Below are 23,192 nucleotides of genomic sequence, written 5' to 3'. Positions count from 1 at the left end.
TGTAAATGAGACACCACACACACACCCTACCCCTGTCTTCATTCTCATCTTTGATCCCAGGACACCTGGAGAAATACAATAAGAGGAAAGGTTATGGTCCTACCTTTTGAAAGTTGATGGCAATTGACCCAGTACACTGGGGGCGGAGGAGGGGAGGGCGAGGGTAAACTAGTAACCTTACCCAGAACCCACAAGTGTGTGGGGTTTAGGAGACTTCTATGGGAGATCGCTGAACCTTCTGGTACTACCCAAGAACAATCTTCTCTTGGGCACAGAGAGCAGATTATCACCATTGCTTCTGACCACAGTATACCGAAGTTGCTGCGCCCTTCTCCGACTGGCTGCTCTGAGGGAGAGCTCTGAGCATGGTCACATCGCCTGACCTGCCTTGTCTTCATCCCTCACCTGCATCAGCATCCCATGGGGAGCTTTTTAAAACTGTTGAAGCCAGACTCCCACCCCCAGAGACTCTGGTTTAGGAGCCAGGCATAGGTGTTTTGTAAAAACTCCCAGGTCACAACTACTCCTCTACATAATCTGGACCTTGCAGACCTTTTAAAGACCTGCGATGAAACAGACACGACTTGCTTGAGAGTGCTGTGACCTGGATGAGGCCCCATGGAGCCTTCCCCAAGGGGACCCAGGCCCGGGACACTGACTCTGGGGATCCTTAGACATCCTGTCCCTCCCCTTAAAACTAACATGATCCCACCCAGCCAGTGTAGCTCAGTGGGTGAGCATCAACCCAGGAACCAAGAGGTCATGGTTAGATTCTCAGCCAGGGCACATGCTCGGGTTGCAGGCTCCATCTCCAGTAGGGGGTGTGCAGGAGGCAGCCAATCGATGATGTTCTTTTCTCATTGATGCTTCTATCTCTCTATCCCTCTCCTTTATTCTCTCTCTAAAAATCAATAAAAACATATTTTTTAAAAGATAAAGTAGCCTTAGCCAGTTTGGCTCAGTGAATAGGACCTTGGCCTGCGGACCGAAGGGTCCCAGGTTCAATTCCAGTCAAGGGCACATACCTCAGTTACAGGCTCCTCCTCGGCCCAGCCTGGGGCCCTGGCTGGGGATTGTGCAGGAGTCAACCAATCGATGTTTTTCTCTCACATTGATATTTCTCTCTGTCTTTCCCTCTCTCTTCCACTCTCTTTAAAAATCAATGGAAAAATATCCTTAGGTGAGGTTTAAAAAAAAAAAAAAAAAAAAGATAAAATAAAACGATCCCTTGAATTCATGTCCCCAGAGTCAGATCTGCATTTGAGCCCGCGCCCAACCACTTACTATCAGCGTGTCTTTGTATGCCTTGCCTAATCTCCTAAGCCTCAATTTCCTCTTCTATAAAGTGGGGATAATAGTACCTACCCCAGGGCATTATGGATGAAATTAAGAATGCATGACACAGCCCTGGCCAGTGTGGTTCAGTTGGTTGGGCGTCATCCTGTGCACCGAAAGATTGCAGGAGGCAGCCAATTGATGATTCCTTCTCTCTAAAAATCAATTTTAAAAAAAATTTTTTTTAAAGAATGAATGGTACAGTGTAGGCATGTAATAAATAATAGCTGTTGTCATTCATTATATTATTACCCCAAACCAGTAAGGACAGAATGAGCCCATTCGCACATCTGCCACAACCCCACACACACATCACCACCTCCACAAAGTACAACAGTGGGGGAACCAGACTCCACTGCCTGAAATGTGGCACTATCAGGACCAAGGATAGACACTCCCTTGTACCAATGACTGGCCTCCCTGATGTGGGTTTGCCCTGGATTCATTACTTGGTCCTTATCTTCCTCTTCTCCCATCTGCCTCTTTCTCCATTGATACTTCTATTTTTTCCCTTCTCCTCCTTTCTACCTGCTCTTACCCTATTTGTATCATAAAGTTTCATGACTTACAAACAACAGAAACTTATCCTAGCCATTGTAAGCAAAATGGGAATTGGTATGATAAGGAGGAGGAAGCAGGGACATTCTTGAGAGCAGTAAGAATGTCAAGGTCTCAGCACAGGACCATCTAGCCATATGCTGCTGCCGTTGACACAACAGAATTCACCTACCACCATCCTCAAACCTTTGGTCACTGCCCAGGAGAGGGTATCCAATTGGTTGAGCCCAACTCACCTGTCCACTCACAGCTGTCCCCGAGAGAGGGGTAAACGGTCTCTTTGGTTTATACAGGGGACTGTGCCTATTCCTTTTATCAAGACTTCTCTGAGTGGAGAACTAGGAGGCTGTGGGTGATCTCTGAGCCGGTGATCCTGGTGATCTGGGAGGTAATAGGATTGGGAGATTTGATTGGCAGCCTCAAAATGACAAGTAATCACTACACTACCATTCCCCATCACCCAGTTTGTATTAAGGTATATTTTACATGTGATAAAATTTACCCTTTCTTGAATTCAGTTCTGAGAGTTTTTGATAAATGTATATAATCATGTAAACACCACTATAATCAAGATATAGCCGAAACCGGTTTGGCTCAGTGGATAGAGCGTCGGCCTGCGGACTGAAAGGTCCCAGGTTCAATTCCGGTCAAGGGCATGTACCTGGGTTGCAGCCACATCCCCAGTAGGAGATGTGCAGGAGGCAGCTGATCGATGTTTCTAACTCTCTATCTCTATCCCTTCCTCTCTGTAAAAAATCAATAGAATATATTTTTTTTAAAAAGGTATAAAATTGTCCCATTCTCCTGTGCTCCTGTGTAGTCAACCTCTTCCTCAGCCCCAGTCCCTGAAAACACTGATCTCTTTTCTAGCCATATAGTTTTACCTTTTCTAGAATACCATATGAATAGAATCATACTTTTGAGCTGGCTTTTTTCACTGAGCGTAATGAACTTGAGATTCATCCACATTGCTGTGTGTCTTAGTAGCTCATTATTGTTTACTAGAGGCCCAGTGCACAAAAATTTGTGCACTCGGGAGGGTCCCTCAGCCCAGCTTATGCCCTCTTGCAGTCTGGGACCCCTCAGAGGATGTCCACCTGCTGGCTTAGGCCTGCTCCCTGGGGGATCGGGCCCAAGCTGGCAATCAGACATCCCTCTGACAGCCCGGCAGCCCTCAGGGGATGTCCACTTACCAGCAGGGAGCAGACCTAAGCTGCAGTCGGACATCCTTAGTGCTGCTGAGGAGGTGGGAGAGGCTCCCGCCACCACTGCTGTGCTGGCAGCCATCAGCCTGGCTTGTGGCTGAGCAGAGCTCCCCCTGTGGGAGCACACTGACCACCAGGGGACAGCTCCTGCATTGAGTGTCTGGCCCCTGGTGGTCAGTGTATGCCATAGTGACCAGTCATTCCCAGTTGTTCTGCTGTTAGGGTCAATTTGCATATTACCCTATTATTATATGGGATAGAGGCCTGGTGCATGGGTGGGGGTCAGCTGATTTGGCCTGAAGGGTGTCCTGGATCAGGGTGGGGGTCCCGGTGGGGTGCCTGGCCAGCCTGGGTGAGGGGCTGATGGCTGTTTGCAGGCTGGTCACATCCCCTTCAGGGTGGGGGTCCCCACTGGGATGCCTGGCCAGCCTGGGTGAAATATTCCTGTGGAAAACTTGAACCAGCATCCAATCAAGACTCTATATTTAACTTTCAGTTTTCTGGAACATAGGGGACGCGGGAACAAATTATATGGCACTACAAGGAGCCAATAAATAAATAAATAAATCTAGAATGTGGATCATTCTGTAGAGATAATTTAGTTTCTCCAACAAATCACTGGCATGAAATAAAGGGGAGACTATAACAGAATTATAAGACCTGAGAAACATAATAAGAACAAAAGATGCATAACCAAAGTTAAACAGAGAATTGCCATATAAGCCAGCCATGCTGCTTCTGGGTAAATATGCAAAGAATTGAAAGCAGGGACTCAGATACTTGTACCCCAGTGTTCATGGCAGCATTATTCATAAGAGCCCAAAAGTGGAAATAACCCAAATGTCCATCAACAGGTGAATGGTAAACAAAATGTGAAATATGCATACAATAGAATATTATTCAATCTTAAAAGCATGAAATTCTGATACATGCTGCCACATGGGTAAACCTCAGAAATATTATGTGGGGTGAAATAAGCCCAACACAGAGGGCCAATATTGTATGATCCCACTTCTATCAGGTGCCTAGAAAAGGCAAATTCAAAGAGACTGAAGGTATAATAAAAGTTATCAGAGGCTGGGGGGAGAATGGGGAGTTAGTTATTGTTTAATGGGTTCAAAGTTTCTGTTTGGGATGATGAAAAAGTTCTAGAAATGGATAGTGGTAATTGTTGCACAACACTGTAAATATACTTAATGCCACTGAATTATACACCTAAAAATGGTTTAAATGGTTGATTTTATGTTATATACATAGGGTGACCCCCAAAAGGTATATACATTTTAACAGCTGATAGCTCAATTTTGAAAATGAGATGTATTTTAATAAAATAGTGACTTTATAGTTATTCAATGTGTGTATATACATTTTTGGACACCCTATATATTTTACCACAGAAAAAGAATTCTATTTTTATTCATATCTTGAAAAACATTAAAGGAAACCTATAATCACAGGCCACAGCAACCTGTTAGAGCCTCTTTGCTCTCATGGCTACTTCCCTCTCATTCACATTGCTGCTGCACACTTCTCCCGCCCCAGAGCCTTGGCCCTGCCCCGCATCTCGCTCACCACTTGATTAGGTAGATTGGCTTAGCCTCACTCCCAGCAAGAAAGAATGTTTCCTCTTCTGGGCTGGGAAAGGAGGGTGAGGATTAGGCTGGCTACGAAAGACTCTCTTTGACAGTAGAAAGGCAATAATAATTTCTGTCCTATCACACAATAGAGGCCTTAGCACTCCATTTCCTCTCCCCAAGAATAACCTCACCCTTCCATGGGCATGCATAGCACTTTATACCTCCCTAATGAATCCCATCCCAATCTGGTCTAATTATAGTGATGTCATTGAGTGTCAACTCTATGCCAAGCATATTACATATCTTTTTTTCTTAGAATTGTTTATTTATTGATGAGAGAGAGAGAGAGAGAGAGAGAGAGAGAGAGAGAGAAAGCATTGATTTGTTTCACTTATTTGTGTATTCATTGGTTGATTCTTAAATGTACCCTGACGGGGAATCAAACCTCCAACCTTGGTGTATCAGGACAACTCTCTAACCAACTGAGCTACCCAGCCAGGACTGTACCTGCCTTATAACAACCATACAGAAAACCATCATTATCACCATTTTGCAGGAAACTGAGGCTCACATATGTCAAATGACTTGCCTAAGGCCACACAGCCAAAAAATGTCAGGCCTTGGAATGAAAGGAGATATTTGCAAATAATATTCCCAAAAAGGAGTTATATCCAAAATATATTTAAAAAGTCATACAACTCAACAATAAAAAAACTAACAACCCACTTTTTTAAAAAATGGGCAAAGATCTGAATAGATATTTTCCCAAGGAAGACATACAGATGGTCAACAGACACATGAAAAGATGTTCAACATCACTAATTATTAGGGAAATGCAAGTCAAAACCACAATGAAGTATCAATCACCTTACACCCATCAGAATGGCTATTATCAAAAAGATGAGAAATAACAAGTGTCTTTGAGAATGTGGAGAAAAGGAAACTCTTGTACACTGTTGGTGGGATTATAAATTGTTGCAGCCTCTATGGAAAACAGTATAGAGTTTCCTCAAAAAATTAAGAATAGAACTACCATATATCCAGCAATTCCTCTTTGGGTATTTATCTGAAGAATATGAAAACACTAATTCAAAAGATATATAAAACGCTATGTTCACTGCAGCACTATTTACAATAGCCAAGATGATTGGATAAAGGAAATGATAGCACTAGCTGGTTTGGCTCAGTGGATAGAGCGTCAACCTGCAGACCAAAGAGTCCTAGGTTTGATTCCGGTCAAGGGCACATGCCCGGGGTTTCGAGCTCGATCCCCAGTGGGGGACGTGCAGGAGACAGCCAATCAATGATTCTCTCTCATTATTAATGTTTCTATCTCGCTCTCCCTCTACCTTCCTCTCTGAAATCAATAAAAATATTAAAAAAAGAAGATGTGATATAGATATGGATGATAGATATAGATACAGATATAGATACATCTAGGTAATGGAACATTACTCAGCCATAGCAATGATGAAATATTGCCATTCATGACTACATGGATGGACCTTGAGGATGTTATGCTAAGTGAAATAAGTCAGAGGAAAAAGGATAAACTGTGGAATATAGGTGGAATATAAAAGAGGGGAAAAAAATGAACTAACAAAACAAAACAAACTCATAGATACAGACAAAAGATTGGCGGTCACCAGAGGGAAAGAGGATGAGGGAGAGTGAAATGGCTAAAGGCGGTCAGATGTTCAGTGATGGATGAAAACAAGACTTTAGGCAGTGAGCATGCTATACTGTACACAGATATCAAATTAGAATGTTGTACACCTGAAACTTACATAATGTTATTAATCAATGTTATCTCAAATTTTTTGAAGTGTCAGGCCCTGGATTCAAACCGCTGTACTAAGCTGCTGCTGCTTCAAGACATGCCATGTTTCTGGGAAGTTTTTACAAGTAAGTAAACTGAGGCAATAGAGGTCAATTGACCACGAGGGTCTCTCGCAAAGCAGTCTTTTCTTGCTCCTCAGGCCCGTCTCCACCACCATCCCCAACAACTGCCTCCCTTCTTCTCACAAAATGTTATCTCCTGAGCCCAAATCCACTCAGCTGAGTCTTCTTGGCAACCAAAACGAATACACACGTTGCAAACTATTAAGGTAACCACAGCTATGTGGAGAGAGCTCCTCCAAGCTTTGGAACAGCTTTTGCCTGATCTCTGGGGGACAGCCCCTCCCGCCCTGAAGGCACATCTGTGACTCCCTCTAACTGCCACTTGCCAGCATCTTCATGGCTTCCCACTGCTTCAGACTGTGGTTCAACTTAGGTGTCCAAACTCATTCCTTCTTTATTCCCGGCGCTGTCGCCACGTATCTGCCCTGCCATTATCCCACCAGACCGAGGGCCAAGTTTATCCCACGCCCGCACTCAGGCTGTGGGGTTTCAGCTTATCCCTCTGCCTCTGCGTCTGGCTTCACCCATATGTGGAAAAAGAGTCTCTTAAAACCCCAACAATCCATGGCAAAAGCTCATGAGATATGCAATAATAGGGCCAAGCAGAGAAAAGAAGGATATAAAAGTATAAACACAGGATAAACTCACCAAAACACACAAGAGGAAGAACGTATCTCAAAAAACTTTGTATTCTCTGCAAAAACAAATTCTGGATTTTTTTCTTTAACCAGATTTCCTACATTGTGCAAGCATTATTGTTATAATTTTAAAAGGTGATTCACTAGAAACAACCATCTGAAATGTTCAAAATAAATCATGGTATATTAATGTTCAGAAAAAGATTAGGAGGGAAATCAAAGTTAAATGAGGATTATTTCTGAGGTGGTGTTTTAATTTTATTAGGTAATTAACATTAAATTTCTTCACTTTACCCTTTTCTGTTTGACAAAACTTTTTTTCAATAAAAATGTATTAAATTTTACAGAGAGGAGGGGAGAGGGATAGAGAGTTAGAAACATCAATGAGAGAGAAACATTGATCAGCTGCCTCCTGCACACCCCACACTGGGGATGTGCCCGCAACTAAGGTACAGGCCCTTGACTGGAATCAAACCTGAGACCTTTCAGTCCGCAGGCCTACGCTCTATCCCAGTGATGGCAAACCTATGACACGCGTGTCAGAGGTGACACGCGAACTCATTTTTTTGGTTGATTTTTCTTTGTTAAATGGCATTTAAATATATAAAATAAATATCAAAAATATAAATCTTTGTTTTATTATAGTTGCAAATATCAAAAAATTTCTATATGTGACACGGCACCAGAGTTAAGTTAGGGTTTTTCAAAATGCTGACACGCCGAGCTCAAAAGGTTCGCCATCACTGCTCTATCCACTGAGCCAAACCAGTCAGGGCAAAACACTACTTTTTTAATCCCTGTCGGGAAGTTCCCTCGTTCACCTATCCCTGGAGGAGGGCTGGGGGAATTAAAAACTACCTCTGGCCCAGGCATGGCTCAGTGGTTGAGTATCCACCTATGAACCAGAAGGTCACGGTTTGATTCCTGGTCAAGGCACATGCCCAGGTTGCTGGCTCAGTTCCCAGTGTGGGACTTACAGGAGGCAGCCGACCAGTGATTCTCTCTCATCATCGGTGTTTCTACCTCTCTCTCCCTCTCCCTTCCTCAATAAAATCAATGAAAATACATTTTTTTTTAAAAAAACTACGTCTGAAGATCTTCCCTGGTGCCATTCCCAGTGGTACCTCATTTGGAACCTAAGTGATACCTCAGTTGAAACCTATGAGAAAAAAGTTCCTTCATAATAACGTCAGCCTTTCTTAAAAAAAAAAAAAAAAAAAAAAAAAAAAACTCTGAAAGTCAGGAAAAACATCGTTGATGTGAATCATATGTCTGAGTGGCCGAGTTCCCGCTAAGCTGGGAGAGTGCACAGATGTGCAGGACAGAAATTCCATCTCACACAACTATTCCTCGTGGAGGTCTGGAAGGTAACAGCCCGGCCCTTGTCAATGTCCCTGCCTGGACGGCTGTCTGTGCAGTCCCATTTCCTACCTCCTCACCCTTCCGTCGTTGTCAGCCTCTACCTTTTTTCTAACTCCCCTCTTGTCAAAAGGAAGAGAATCTGACAATAGTCATTTGCATTTGTTGACTGATAGGTTATACTTTAGCAGATGACCTAATATCTTAACCAGTTGTTTGCATTTTAAAACTCCCATCTTCCGGCGGTGGAAGGAAAAAACTCTTCTAAAGGAATTTCTGGCATCAGCCAGCAGGTGCAGTGATGTTTGTGTCAAGGGGAGAGGGGGATGAGTCCTGAAAGTAAATCTGATTTAGACCTCCTGGGACCTGGGGGGAGAGGGCTCAGAAGGAGCAGTGCTGGGCCACTCCCCAGGTGGGCTCCCCACTCCCCTGGGAAGACACCTGGGGCTGATCTGGTTCCAGCTGCAGGAGCTGCGGAAAAGGGGGGGGGGGGGGGAGAATGAGGCATCTTTTGTCCTCCAGCATCTAGGCCAGTGGTTCTCAACCTTCCTAATGCCCCGACCCTTTAATACAGTTCCTCATGTTGTGGTGACCCCCAACCATACAATTATTTTCGTTGCTACTTCATTACTGTAATTTTGCAACTGTTATGAATCATAATGTAAATATCTGATATGCAGGATGTATTTTCATTGTTACAAATTGAACATAATTAAAGCATAGTGATTCATCACAAAAACAATATGTAATTATATATGAGTTTTTCCGATGGTCTTAGGCGACCCCTGTGAAAGGGGTCGCAACCCACAGGTTGAGAACCGCTGATCTAGAGCCTTTCCAGGGCAGGTACCCGCCCCTATCACCTTTCCTTGCCCCCCTTCTTTCGCATGAACCCCTTTCCTGAGCGGTTTCAGGACCCCATCTGTGTTTTCTGCGTGGTGCTTCTTTAGGTGGCGTTCAGTGAGATTTTCAACCTACAGCCCCACCAGCCAACCTCTGCTGCCCACATGAGGACCAGACAACCTCGAGGCCTACCCAACACCCCTCTGCTGAGGAGCTGGTGGACTCTAGTCACTGCCCTGAAAATCAAATCACTGAATACCAACCAATCTGCCAACTTCTCTGAGTTGGTGAAAATTTTTTCCAAATTTCTGGGGTTTTGCCTCCCCTGCCAATTTAAATACAAAGGGTCAGATTTCCCTGAAATGCAATCTCCTGCTTTCCTTATTTGTGCAGACTTACATGTGCTCCAACTCCAGAGGTTATCACACGAATACCCTCAACTGGTGCAAGGACAGGCATCACAGCCACTCCACAAGTGGGGACAGAGGTGCTGCAGGGGCAGGACCCAGAGTGGGGGCAGGGCTGGGGCTGGGCAAATAAAACTCAGAAAAATACTCAGTGAGTTATTAATAGCGATTATGCAGGGGTTGGATTCTATCTTTCTAACAGGTGAATTTTTCTTTCTCCCCCACACATTTGTGTTTTACTATAATTGTTCGCAATGATTTACTTTTATGGTGAGCAAAAGTAATCCTGAGGCCCCCTTGACCCATGAAAACATACATTAGAGCCAAGCAATGTTAAAGGGGTGGCTTCGCTCTCAGAACTTTATAATCATTAACAGTCTCAAAAATTCCCTCCCTTTTGTCATCCTTAACAATACATTTCCAGTGTTCCATACATATTCTGTTTTTTCCTTCACATTTCATCTCTGACTAGCCGAAAATCTGATAAGCGAAAATGTGTCCCTTCCAGCATGCCTGCTGAATGCCCTCCTGGTCCTAATCCCGTTGCTTTATGAGACACCCCCTTCTGTCACTGTCATTGTGTCAGAAGGGTCACACTTTTGCCCTGGCCGGTTTGGCTCAGTGGATAGAGCGTCAGCCTGTTCAATCCCATTCAATCCGGTTCAAGTGTGTCTCTCTCACATTGATGTTTCTCTCTCTCTGTCTCCCCCTCCCTTCTACTCTCTCTGAAATGGAAAAATATTAGTCTCGGGTGAGGATTAACAACAACAAAAAGTGTCACACTTGTGTGTGTCTACTTCCCATTGTTTTCATAAAGACTAAGGGTGAAATGCAATAAAACAGTTGTCTGAAACTTTTTAGAAAGCCACCGACTCTTCTTTCTGAGAAGTGCAGCAGCCAACGTGGAAGCTGAGTGGGGGGCCCTGGACTCGCCACTCCCAACAAGCACCTGGGCTGTTCCACCCTCCACAGCCCCCATTCTCCTGCTGCCTGGAGGCCCTTTCACGTGTCTGAGGGTCTGAGGCAGAGTTTGAAAATTACCACTCATTGCCATAAACTACCCAAATACCTACACAGACACTGCTCCAGGTGACGGGCCCAATGCCAGCTGCCAGCAGCGCCACCATGTCACAGCCCACATGGCTGTCCCTCACCAGACACCAAAATGTGGATGTGGCAAATAAAAGATGGCACAGGGGTGTCACCGCAGAACGCACAAAGTGGAGGACTGCATGGGAAGGACACCTCAAAAAACGGGTGTATCAGAACCACCCCCTCTCTCCTCTGGCAGCCAGCGCCCCTGTGTATTACCTTCCATCTCTTTCCCAGGAGAAGCTCAGAGGCCCAGTCCAACCCTCTACCACATAGAAGGCTTGACTGACCCAGTTTTAAATCTTTCCAGCAGCTGATCTGAGACACTAAAATCCTTGCCCAGGATGGGCTCTCCTTGGGTTTTGTTACGGTTTTAGGGTTGCTTTTGTTTTTTTAGGAAGGCAAAGGACTCTCTGAGGTGATGCAGTTGCCTAAAGGTGAATGGATGGGTGCCCTCTTGAGGTCTCTGCAAGTCAGGGCTTCCAGGTTGTCTGACGTGTGGTTCCCATCTGCCCAGGGCGGGACCTCTGCAGTCACTGTACCAGGTCCCAGGATCTGGGGACAGGGCAGCTCTGGTTAGAATGCAGGCCCCTGAGGGGAAAGGTGTTTCAAGGACTGTGGTCTAAGAAGAACAATGGTCTGCCTGGATCCATTAGCTGTTCATTCCTTTGCTCAACTGACATCCACTGATGCTGCTCTGAAGGCTGGCTGGGTGCCTGGGGGCAGGATCCAGGAGCGAGGCCCTGCCTCTCGGAGCCCATGGAGCCACCCCGCGGATGCGCACTCTTCCTCTTGTCTTGTGTCAGTAGCAAACTCATGTTAAATCTAGGGATCAACATTTCCTTTCTCAACCCTTCTTCCCACCAAACTCCCTCATCGGTTTCTGGGCTAAATCCTCCATCACACCACACCTGGAGCTGTACTTGGTTCCCTGCATCTAGCCCCATGCCAATCCTGCTGCTTTTTCTTCCCTCTCTGACCCTCTAATACCCCTACTGACGCCAGGGCTCTGGGCCAAGTCCAGTCTCTCCATCCTCATCATCTTCTCATTGCCAGCCTGGCCTCCCCATTCAGCCTGAGCACCCGGCAGACTATCACACCAAAGTTGAAACCCATCGCCACTCTCCCCCCCAGATCTCTCCCTGCCTTTTATTTCAAACCAGCTCCAGGAACCCTACCTCAGCTCGAATGTCTTTGCAATGAATGTATGCCAAGCACTGAGCTGTGTGATTCACAAGCTCTGACTGGATCCTGTGAGGGAGATCTCTGTTTTACAGAAAGGAAATAGGGACTCGCGGAGGTTAAATCACTCAGTGAGTTAATAGCAGAACTGGAACTTGATGCTTCAATGGGCTAAGACCATAACTTCTCAAGCACAACACACCACGCCTGTCCCTAAATAAGAAGGCGCTGGTTTCCCCTTCCTACTACCCCACTAGGTCATAAAACTCCAGGCTCGTTTCATCCCACATTGTGTATACAAAAGACAAGCCTGCAGGTGCGTGTATTTGACAGCTCTCGATCCTGATGCTCCTATTTCCCACAAGCCTGTGCGGTCTGTGGGGGTGCCCAGGTGCTGGTGGCAGGAAAGGGGAGAAAGGAACAAGGGGCCTTATTCCGTGCATCACTTAGATAAGCTCAGCAAGAACTGGACTAGGGCTGATTCCAATCCACTCTGACCCAGAATTTCCCCGGAACTGGTCCAGAATGCACTTAGTTTCCAGGAAAGAAGATGAACCGGAAGTGTTTGCCTCATTTTAGATAAAGAAAATAGAGGCTGGTTATACTTTTCTCTCTTTGGAGCAACTTCAAACATGGAGTCAGCAAAAATGCCAGCCCCGGGTAGACCAGTGGAAACCAAACTTGCACCTAAGTTCTGCTTCAGAGTGCCTTCGTTCTTGAGGCTCTAGTCCACCTCAAAGATAGGCCCAAGCTTCTCTGTGGGATCAGGCCTGGCAGCCAGCTGCTGTGCCATCTGCTTCGCCTCGGGTCTCGTCCCGCTCCCCAAGGGTCCGAGCAAAGCTCCTGGAGCCAGAGTTCATCCCTCCACCCTCCTACTCTCAGCCCCTTGTCCATGGGGTCCCCGGCCATAAAGAAAGACCTTTAGCTCAAAGATTGAAAAAGATGTTTTAATAAATACAAAAATCTTCAATAATGACTCTGCTCAGCTCAGGGGCAGTAGGAGTGAAGTGGTGGGGGGCCCTTGGTGCTGAGTGAGGATAAATTAAAAATCCCAACAAGCCAGTGACATTATGTACAGAGGAAAGGGGGTGGGCTTCCAAGGCAGAGGCCAGAGGGTGACAGGGCAGGCGTTGGAGTGGACATGGCCTGGGTCTGCCCTGACAGCCCCTCCCCCTCGTGGAGTTGTGGTCCCAGAGGTAGTGGGGGAGGGAGAAGAGGCGGAAAAGAGGAGCCAAAGGCACTGGGTTTCCCGCAGGAGGATGCAGGGTCCTCGGCGCCACTCCTTCTCCCAGCCCAGGCCCCGTCCTCTTGGTCATGGGCCTTCCCGCTGCTCCCTAGGAGCCCTGGGCTTCTTTCTTCAGCTCTGGCGCTGTCCTGGTCTCCAGGGCTGCTGAGGACGAAGGGAGCGAACTTTGGAGGAGGCACAGAGAGCCCAGCAAAGTATCCCTGTTCTGGTCCCAGAAAGGTCAGTATTTTCTGAGCAAGTCAGCACAGAACAGCTGCGTAACCTTAACCCGATAGCCTAATTCCTCGAGCTTCAGAAATCTCATTTGTAAAGAAAGGACTACGCCCAGCCAGCGTGGCTCAGTGGTTGAGCATCGACCTATGAACCAGGAGGTCCCGGTTCGATTCCCGGTTGGAGCATGTGCCCAGGTTGTGGGCTTGATCCCCAGTGTGGGGCATGCAGGAGGCAGCCAATCAATGATTCTCATTGATGTTTCTCTCTCTCTCTTCTGCTCTTTCTAAAAATCAATAAAAACATATTTTAAAAAAATAAGTAAAAGACTACCAATAACAAGCCCACCAGGTCAGCTGTAAAGGCAGAATGGAGTGGCAACTGTGAAGCAGAGGGCACTGTCCCTGGCACACAGCGGGTGCTCCTTCCCTCCTCAGCATCCCACGGTCAGCCCAGGACCGCTGCCCCGGGTCCCCTCACTTACGCCGGCGGGACGTGCAGTGGGAGCAGCAGCGACTCTCCTTCCCTGAGCCGCAGGACAGTGGCAGCGAGCAGTCATCTCGCTCACAGTGGGGCACCCCTGCCTGAGGCAGGACAGAGAGATCCTGAGGGTCCCCAGAGGCACGGGGCACAACAGCCTTCAGCCTCTTCAGGGAGGGCTGCCCCCAGGAGCCTGCCCGCCCTGGGAAGGTCCCCCTAGTCCAGGTGAGGCCTCCAATGCCCACCTCACACAAGCCCCCCATGCCGCTCTTACCCCACACCTGCAGGTGATACAGCTCATCTCCCCAAAGGGGGGCACTGAGGGGTGCCAGCTCTGGCTCTCCGGAAACCACTGCCCTGCAAACCGGCAGCCCCGGGGCCCATCGGCCTGCATGGGGTCCCCCAGTTGGAGGTGGGTTCCTGACCCCACTGTTGGAAGGGAGAGAGGGAGAAGAAGAGGAAGAGGTCAGTAGATCTGCGCGCTATGAGGGCCACCCAGGTTTTATTTGTCTTTGAATCTCCAGCACCTAGCAGTTTCTGGCCCTTAATAGGTGATAAATCTGGATGGATGGATGGATGGATGGATGGATGGATGGATGGATGGGTGGATGGATGGATGGATGGATGGATGGATGGATGGATGGGTGGATAGGTGGATGGATGGGTTGGTTGGTTGGCTGGTTGGATGGATGAATGAATAGATGGGGCAGGAACTAGAACCCATCATAGCCCACTAATACATGCACATCTTTCCACTGTATTTAGAACCCTAGCTCCAGACTAGGCACAGAGTGGTGCTCAGGAAATGCTGAATTAGCTGAGAAGTCCCTTCCATCCACCCTCACTGTGCATCCCCTCACCCAGGACAAGGTGTGAAGGGCCCTATCTGCCCCAAGAGGCCTCAGTGCCCACCCCCCTCACCTGGACACTGTTTGCAGCAGTCAGTGGGGTTGGCGCGGACAGGCTGGGCACAGGCCAGCCGGGGACACTGCACCTTCTCACAGTGCACCTCTCCCGTGTCCCCCTGTAGGGATCCATTGTGTGAGGGGTGTTAGGAAGGAGGGGGAGCACTCCTGCTTCCTCCCTCTCCTTCCGCATACCTCGAGTAATATATCCACAGCCTTTTACTCAGGCCCTGGGCTGGTGCTTTATATTCCTGAACTAAATCCTTATTGTAGCCCTGCCAGGTAGGTGCTAGCATATCCGCTCACAGGAGAGGAAAGTGCAGCTCAGGGGGGCACAGGAAGTGCCCGCGTGATATGGAGCTAGTCAGCTGGCAGAGCCAGAATTCACACAGGTCACCCTTGCCCTTCTCCTGCAGGAAGCCAGCTCTCAAAGCCCAAAGGACTTTCTCATATTAATTTGATCCTTGAGCCCCCCTCACAAGGCTGGGCTCTTCCTCTCCTGAAGGCCCCTTCCCATCTCTGCAGCCCCACGGGGGTGTAGCACTGGAGAAGACTGAGCAGCCATACCTTGCAGGTGCAGATGGCACACTTAATTAAGCCAAAAGGGGGAACGACAGGATGCCACCGGGTACCCGCTGCCCGCCAGCTCCGGTCACCATCAAAATAACAGCCTGGTGGCAGACAGTGGCCAGCTGCCATTAGTACTGAGCTCATTGGCTGGATCCAAACACCAAGGCTTCAGGCTCAGGCCAACCCCACACCCTCTGACCCCAGGGCCCACACTCGGGCCAGTCACTCTAATGAAGCCTGTGAGGTGTCACTGAAACCTGTGTCCCTCAGCCTTCACCCACCCATATATACCCTCACCCCACCGTCCCCCTCCTGCTCCCACCCAACAGCGCCTCTTGGCTCCCCACCCTGGCTCATACACTGCCAGCTCACCCTCTCCGGGGTCCCTGCTCCTCTGCAGCCCTGGCAGGTCTCTGACATCTTGTTTCTCTGTGGAGCCAAAAAATAGTGAAGGCAGAGGGTGACAGCCTCCTTCCCTTCCTAGAGGCCTCATCCACCGTTGGCGGAGTCCCCATGACTGTCTCCACCCCTGCATGGCACTCACCGGGGCACACAGGGCAGCACTGGTCCGGCACCTGCACTGGACTCGGGCAGCTGAGCAGCGGGCACACCACAGGGTCACAAATCACTGTCCGCCTCTGCAGGGAGAGGTGGGAGGCTGACTGGAGCCCTTGCCCCAGAACCCAGGCCCCAGTACGCCCTGCCCTTCCAGGGCCTCCTACCTGGCAGGTGCAGAGTGAGCAGAGCGGGTCGTAGTTAGGTGCCCAGCGAGCCCCATGGGGGCGCTGCTGTCCCTCGAAGAAGCAAGTGTTGGGGTCTCGGGCTCTCCAGGGGCTGCCTGGTTTGACTGGCGCTGGGGCATCAGGGCCAAGCACAGCGGGCAGCATGGGCAGTGCAGCTGCGCCCACTGCCTCGGGAGCCCCAGGCTTCCGGGCCTCCTCCGCCCCTGCCTCGGCCAGGCGCAGGCCGCCCACCTCGCACTGGTTGGCGATGTGCACCTGGGAGGAGAGGTGAGCTGAGGCAGCGCCCGGGCTCCCCCTTGCGTCTCCACCAGCAGCAGCCAGCCCGCCAAGCAGAAACACCTCCTCCCCTGAGTGCCCCTGTGCCCCAAAAGGATGCTCTTCATCCCAGCAATCATTCTCGCTGCCAGGCACAGGGTGCCCTGCTGCCGGCCTTGTTATTTATGTGCCTTGTATGGCTTCATCCTCCCAAGCAGTAAATAAGTGTGATACTTCCACCCCCCAGGGCTGGGGGAGAGCCAGTGGCACAGAGACACACGGTGCCAGTCCAACTCTGACCCATCCCACTGCTGCCTACCTGCCCTCGAAGCTCCCCTTGGGGGCTCCCCTTGGTGGAGATCAGCAGGGAGGCAGTGCCCTGGGCCAGGTGCAGCAGCAGCTCAGGCTCCAGGTCCTTCACCACGCCCTGGGCCTGTGAGTAGATAGGATAAGGGATGGGAACAAGGCACTCTAGGGCTGAGTCTACTGTTCCCGATTTGCAGATGAGGAAACTGAGACCCAGGGAGATGAAATAAGGTCTCCAGGATAGCAAAGCTCATTAGCAATGGTATGGAGCTCAGGAACCCAGTCTCTCTGACAAGTCCCTGACCACCCATCTACTTCAGGGGGCTTGGCCACCCCACCTACACCCCTGGAGGTCCAGGATATTACATACTATTCAAGCGATCCCACCAGAGAAGGACGCAGGAAAGAGGATGAATAATAAAAGGCTGGGTCAGGTCACAGCCCGGTCTGTCTGACTCCTGAGCCCATGCCAGCTCTGCCATACCAGGCAGCCTGGTCTCTGCTTACACACACACACACCTTTAAGCTAAAAAGCAGATATTTTCCAATCACATCCTCACCTCTGGGCCATAGAATCCTTTCAGCAGCCGCCGGGGCCCTGGCATCCCATGTGGACCGAGGAGGTGGGCAGTGACAGTGCCCTGTTCTGAGCCACCAAGCCCAGCCAGCAGCACTTCATAGTGCAGGTGACAGTGGGTATCCAGGGAGAGCCAGGCATGCCCTGCTGCCTGACTCTGCACAGGGGGCAACACCAGGGCTCCTGCCAGGGGCACAGGCAGTGCTGGATCCAGACAGAGGAGAGGGGACAGATGAGAAGGTGGCCTAGAGCAGCCACTCAACCCCAGCATTCCCATGTTGCCCAGCACAGACTCCGTGAGCTGGCAGACACTGCCCATAAGCCCAGGGCTGGGGGAGCAGCAAGTTTGAGACCCCTGCACCATCGCAACAGGGAGGATCTCCCAGGAGGGCCACCCTTTACATCCCACCTATACATCTCCAGATGCAAGCCTAGAGCTCAGGCAGAGAAAGCCACATCAGGCTCTAGCGCTCTGACACCATCCCTTATGTACTTGAGTCACTGATTAGAGGGCAGCAAAGGGCAGGCAAACCTATGGGCACTCACTGTCATGGCGGGCGCTGTGCCCACTGTAGGGCAGGGCAGCCACATGCCCCCGCAGCTCTCCATCTGGAAAGTCCTTGGTGGCCACGTTCAGGAATAGCTCATTCTGCAGCAGCATATGAGCCCCTCGGGCACCCAGCCCAGGGCAGATGCCCATGGCCTAGGGGACAGTGAAGGGTGAGCCCTAGCTGGAGCCTGCCAGACCCCAGATGAACCCTCCTCAGCTTTCACACAAGCCTAAGATTCTGAAGCCTTTCCATGTTTTGTGCCTCCACTACACCCACACACACTTCCCCACACCAGTAACACTGAATAAGAACCTTGCAGGCCCAAGTTCAAGTCCCTTCCCTGCCACTTCCTACGTATGTAATAACCTTGAAGAGTTATCCTCTGACCCTTCACTTCATCATCTCTAAAATGGGTACTGCGAAGGCCAAAAATAACATAAGTAAGGCAACCAGTCTCATGCGCGGCACCTAGAAAGGCTCAATAAGCGGCAGCCATTGCTCTCACAATTAGTATGTGATCTCCTGCACTGGTCTCCCTGTCTTACGCCTCTCATTTGACATGAGCTTGCTGAGGACAGGGGCCATATCTGATTTTCTTTGTACTCTTTGGCCTGAGTCTCACTAAAAATGTGTCCGGTGAATCAATGTATCAATGAGAGAGCCTGTGAATGAGTGAATGATGCTGAACCTATCTGCTCACCCGACTTAGCTTCCCACAGCCCCCACATTGTGGTACAGGGGCCCTGCGGCCCAGCTCTGCCTGTATCACTCACTGTGTGTCCTCCCGCCTGGAGTCCAGCCATGTGGCACAGGACAGTGCGCTGGTCCCTCCGCTGAGGCTTGGTCTCCAGCGTCATGGCCACCACCTCGCTGCCTGTACCTACCACTTGCACCTGGTGGGCAGAGTTGGGTAGAGCAAACTGGAGTGGCAGAGAAGGCCTGGGGCCTGAACTGCAGGCCAAATCTCCGCCTCAGTCTACTGCCCTTCACCTGCTGCAGCCCCTGACTTACCTGGTAGATGAGGGAGCCGTTTCCTAGCAGTGTAAGGCTGGCTGAGCCAGCTGCACCTGTCTGAACTGGGCTCAGGGCATCGGCCCCACAAAGGACACTTTGCAGGACTGCAGAGGGGCAAGACAAGTGCAGGCAGGCTGGCCCCATGGCCATTCATGCCTCCGGCCCTCAGGATCCCTCCCACATCCACCCTGGACCTGCCCCTGGCACTTGTCTATGCCTCTCAGTGGCGTGTGCCCAGGGAGCCAGGCTCCACCCTGCCTCACCATCGCAGCTCTGCCTGGCAGCAATGTGTCCACTGATACGCAGCCCTGGGCTACCTGCCCTCTCCAGGGCTATCTGCAGCTTCCCCAGCACCAGCCAGTCCATCTCCTGGGCTGTCAGGTTAGGCAGCACCTCAGCGAAGCCTGGGTCCTAGGGACAGAGCAGGATAATCGGTGGGAGCAATAAGAGGCCAGAGCAGCTGGCAACAAAAGCCAAACCTTCGCTCACCTGGGCTGAGGCATTGGCCTGGAGCTCTCGCAATAGCTGCCCCTGGTGTAGAATCTGGAGCCGCAAGGGAACCTGGGCTGGTCCTGAAACGATGGTACATGTGGACACCGCTGAGAGCCAGGTGCTCTCCCTGCCCTTCTCACATGCCCTCCCCATATCCCACTTACCCCCACTCCTGGATTCCAGCAGTCCACGGAAGAGCAGCAAAAAATGCAAGGAGTCCTCTGTGTCACTGAGAGTGAGTAGGGTGATGCCACCTATGCCCTGTTGTGGGGTGCCTTCCAGGGTCAGGATGGCACTGAAGGTCTCTGGGAGAGGGAGGACCATGAGAGCCCATCAGAAAGCCCCCTCCGCAGCCCACTCCATTCCTTGGTATAGAGAAGACAGAACTTCATGCCCGGGGGCTGTTGCTCCCCTCACCTGCAGCCAGAGCCCGGTGCCGGATGAGGGGCCCCCAGACCTCCCCTGAAGGATGAGTGGGTGTCACAAGTGCCACATGTAGCTGTTCTGCCCTGAGGAGCCGCAGAGACAACCGAGGCACTGCTCGCCACACCCCACACACCTGGGCAGAGAGACAAGAAGACCCTACTCAAACAGTATGCAGGATAGGCCAGCGAAGAGGCCTATCTGATGAAGAAGGAATATGGGAAGGAGCCCCCATGCTCTCCTAGGAAGCTTAAGAATCCACCCCTAGCCTGTTTGGCTCAGTGGACAGAGTGTCGGCCTGCAGACTGATGGGTCCCAGGTTCCACTCTAGCCAAGGGCACATGACCAGGTTGCCGGCTCTATCCCCAGTAGGGGGTGTGCAGGAGGCAGCCAATCAATGATTCTCTCTCATCATTGATGTTTCTATCTCTCTCTCCCTCTCCCTTCCTCTCTAAAATCAATAAAAAATATTTTTTTTAAAAGAAGAAGGAATCCAGGGGTCCAAATCCTGGCTCCACCACTTACAGCTGTGTGACCTTGCGAAAATCACATTCTGCTTCTGAGCCTCAATTTCCTCATCTGTAAAGTGGGCATATGATGTCAGTGCCTTCCTCCCACTGGACTGTTGTGAGGACCAAAGGAGGTCATGCAGAGCACACTCTCAGCACAGTGTCCAAACTAGGTAAGCACTCATAAATGGCATCATCTCACCAAGCCATCTTGGGTCGGAGCTGCAGGGTGTTCGAACAGGACGCTGCCAGTGGAGTCTGAGAAGCGGATTCGGGTGGGACGGTCCAGCCTGGGAATGAGGGTGCGGGGGAGCACGGACTCTGAGCCTGGGCCAGAAGCAGCCCCTCCAGCCTGTCCCAGCTCTCCCGCCGCAGCGCCCAGCCCGCTCTTCCTCCCTCCTGGCCCGTTCTCACTGCCGGTAGGAGATGGAGAAGCGCAGACTAGAGCGCAGCAGTATCACTCGCGCCCTTGCCACGGCCTGCGACCTCGGCCCTGTCAGCAGCGCCACGAAGTCTGGGAGAGAAGGAAGATGTCCCCAATATCTTCACCCGCTGTGACGGCCGCGCCAAAACCGCGACCCCGGTCCTGGCTGGGTCCCTGCCTACCCGTGTGGCCATCCCCGCGCGCCCGGTCCTCGGCGCCCGGCTCCCCGCGGTCGCTGTAGCTGCGGTGCTCTGGGTCCCGCGGATACTCGAAGGCCAGGCCGGTGGGCTGCTTCTCCGGACCGCTGCGCTCTGCGCCAGGGGTGGGGGCGCGGGCTTCAGCGGGGCACTGGAAGGGCCCATTGGCCGCTCCGTGCGCTATCATGGCTCCATCCGCCCCGGAGGAGGGGCTCTGGACCAAGTGCGCAGCCCTGCCGCCCTCCCCTCACCACGGAACGGGCCTCACCCGGCGGGCAGGTCTGGCAGCAGTGGCCCGGCAGCTGGCGCGGCTGCCCGCAGGACAGGGGTGGGCACTCCGGTTTAATGTTCTTGCAGCTGACCTTGCCCGGGCCCCTCGCGCGGCGACCCCACGGAGGCTGCACGGAAAAGACAGAACAACTGAGTGTAAGCACCGACCCCTAAGACCCAGGAAGGCGGGGGAGGGGGGGTCAGAGAGCAAGGCAATGGGTCCCACCGAGGCAGACGCTGCTCCTCGAAGCTGCGGGACCCTAGACAAGTTCCTTACACTCTCTGGGCCTCGGGGTCCCCGTCTGAAAGTGGGGCTCATGACGGCATCTATCTAGGAGGGTGGTGCTAGGAGTTAGTGAGAGACTGATGAGATGGAGCTGGCAAACAGCCCGGCACATAGTGGGCGATCAATAACGGCCAACACCTGAGCCTGGAAGGGGCGCTTCCTGCCCCGGTCCTCCGCCAGGAAACTGTCCCGAATATCCGCAGGCTCGCTCCTTTCTCCTCGCCACCTCCGCGTCCACTCCGACGCCCCGGGACCCCAGTGCCCCCCGCCCGCGAGGGGCCAGGCCAGGGCCGTTCGGTGCACTCACCGTCTCGCAGGCGCACAGCACGCAGCGCATCACCCCGAAGGGCTCCCCCAGGTCCGGGTGCCACGTCTCGTCCAAGGCATAGACCTTCCCGCCGAAGGAGCAGCCTGCGGGGACGGCGTTGGCTGGCAGCCGCTGTCCCGCTGCCGCCGGTGCCCGCCCCGGGCGCTGCCAGCGGGCCCTGGGTCCCCGGCACCGCGCGCCCCGACCCCCGCCCACCCCTCCCGGCCCCCCGCCGCGCCGAACCACCTGCGCCCGCGCCCCCTCGGGGCGGGCACGGACTCGCCCCAAGCGGACTTCCCTCCCGCACCTTCCCCGGGCGCCCACCTACCTGCCGCTCCCCGAATGGGCAGCGGCTCCTTCTCGGGCCGGATGGGCAGCGCGGGCGGCTCGGGGCCGGCGCCGCGGGCCGGCCGAGGACCGAGCAGCAGCAGCCCGAGGAGCAGCAGCGGGCCCGGCGGGGCCGGGAGGCTCGGCATGACGCGAACCGGACAGCTGGGGAGGCGGGGGGAGGAGGCGGCAGGAGAGGGAGGAGGGAGGCGGGAGGAGGGCCGGGCCGGGGGCGGTGCGGCGGAGGGGCCGGGGCCGGGGCTCGTCGGGCGGCCGCGGAGTCGGCGCCGGGCCAGGCGAGGGAGAGGCCGGGAGCGCGAGCGGGCGGCTCTGACCCGGCGGTCCGCTGCTCTAGTGCCCCGGGCGCCGCGCTGGCCCGTTTTATGCCCCGTGCTCCGCACCCCGGCCGGGGGCCTCCTCCTCTGCAAACGGGGCGGCGGCGGCGGCGGCTCGGCGAGGGGCCGGGCTGAGCCCGGGGGGTCCGGCCCAGCCGCCGCGGCCCGGATCGCGAGTGGGGGAGGGGAGGGAGGGGCTGGGACCGGGCAGGGGAGGAGGGAGGGGCTGGAGGGCCAGGGGGAGCGGAGGGGGAGGGGAGGGGAGGGACCAGGGGGCGCGAAGAGGGGAGGAGAGGCAGGTCTGGAGCGCCCCTCCAGACCCCCTCCACTGCCAGTGGCCCCAGGGTGGCTGGACCCAGCAGGAGGTGCGTGTCCCGCCCTGGATGAGAACCCCAGGCCAGGGAGGGGCAAAGGCTAGGCCTGAGGCCTGGGCCGGCCACTGCGCTGGGATTCGGTGCCTGCGGGAAGGATGAACACTTGTCTTCAAGGGTGACAGCGTGCAGGAGAGGCCTGTCAACTGCTCTCCCCCTGACTCTGGGCTCACAGCACCTCTCAAACCCCACCCACCCACTTTCACTGCCTAGCCTGCGTCCCCACCTCTTGCCTGAGGTCTCCCCTCATTCTACTGTTCACCAGGACGGGAGCTTAGCCAGAAAGAGACTGTGTC

General features: G+C 52.4%; 1 protein-coding gene across 3 annotated transcripts; it reads right to left on the bottom strand.

Annotated features, from left to right (window-relative positions):
- Window positions 1-13,024: 13,024 nt before the first annotated feature.
- CHRD (chordin) lies at window positions 13,025-22,339 on the bottom strand (the record flags this gene model as incomplete). 3 transcript variants are annotated; one of them, XM_081087577.1, is made up of 23 exons in its annotated part: window positions 13,025-13,488; window positions 14,039-14,138; window positions 14,309-14,463; window positions 14,956-15,058; window positions 15,507-15,610; window positions 15,882-15,938; window positions 16,054-16,147; window positions 16,232-16,507; window positions 16,827-16,940; window positions 17,374-17,594; window positions 17,937-18,093; window positions 18,715-18,834; window positions 18,953-19,059; window positions 19,219-19,366; window positions 19,445-19,527; window positions 19,612-19,752; window positions 19,865-20,006; window positions 20,582-20,669; window positions 20,794-20,893; window positions 20,986-21,114; window positions 21,269-21,398; window positions 21,864-21,967; window positions 22,192-22,339. In XM_081087577.1, the coding sequence occupies 23 exons, from the start codon at window positions 22,337-22,339 to the stop codon at window positions 13,433-13,435; spliced, it is 2,877 nt and encodes a 958-aa protein (XP_080943703.1). In that variant the 3' UTR covers window positions 13,025-13,432. The 3 variants fall into 3 exon arrangements, with proteins under 3 accessions (XP_080943703.1, XP_080943704.1, XP_080943705.1); XM_081087578.1 differs by lacking the exons at window positions 20,794-20,893; window positions 20,986-21,114; window positions 21,269-21,398; window positions 21,864-21,967; window positions 22,192-22,339 and having other exon boundaries at window positions 19,865-19,956; window positions 20,582-20,630; XM_081087579.1 differs by lacking the exons at window positions 20,582-20,669; window positions 20,794-20,893; window positions 20,986-21,114; ... (1 more) ...; window positions 21,864-21,967; window positions 22,192-22,339 and having other exon boundaries at window positions 13,025-13,485; window positions 19,865-20,179.
- Window positions 22,340-23,192: the final 853 nt, after the last annotated feature.

The sequence above is a fragment of the Myotis nattereri genome (assembly GCF_964212035.1).
Source record: "Myotis nattereri genome assembly, chromosome: 3".
Taxonomy (NCBI): domain Eukaryota; kingdom Metazoa; phylum Chordata; class Mammalia; order Chiroptera; family Vespertilionidae; genus Myotis; species Myotis nattereri.
The sequence above is the reverse complement of the archived record's forward strand: the minus strand, read 5'-3'. Positions and strand labels throughout refer to the sequence as shown.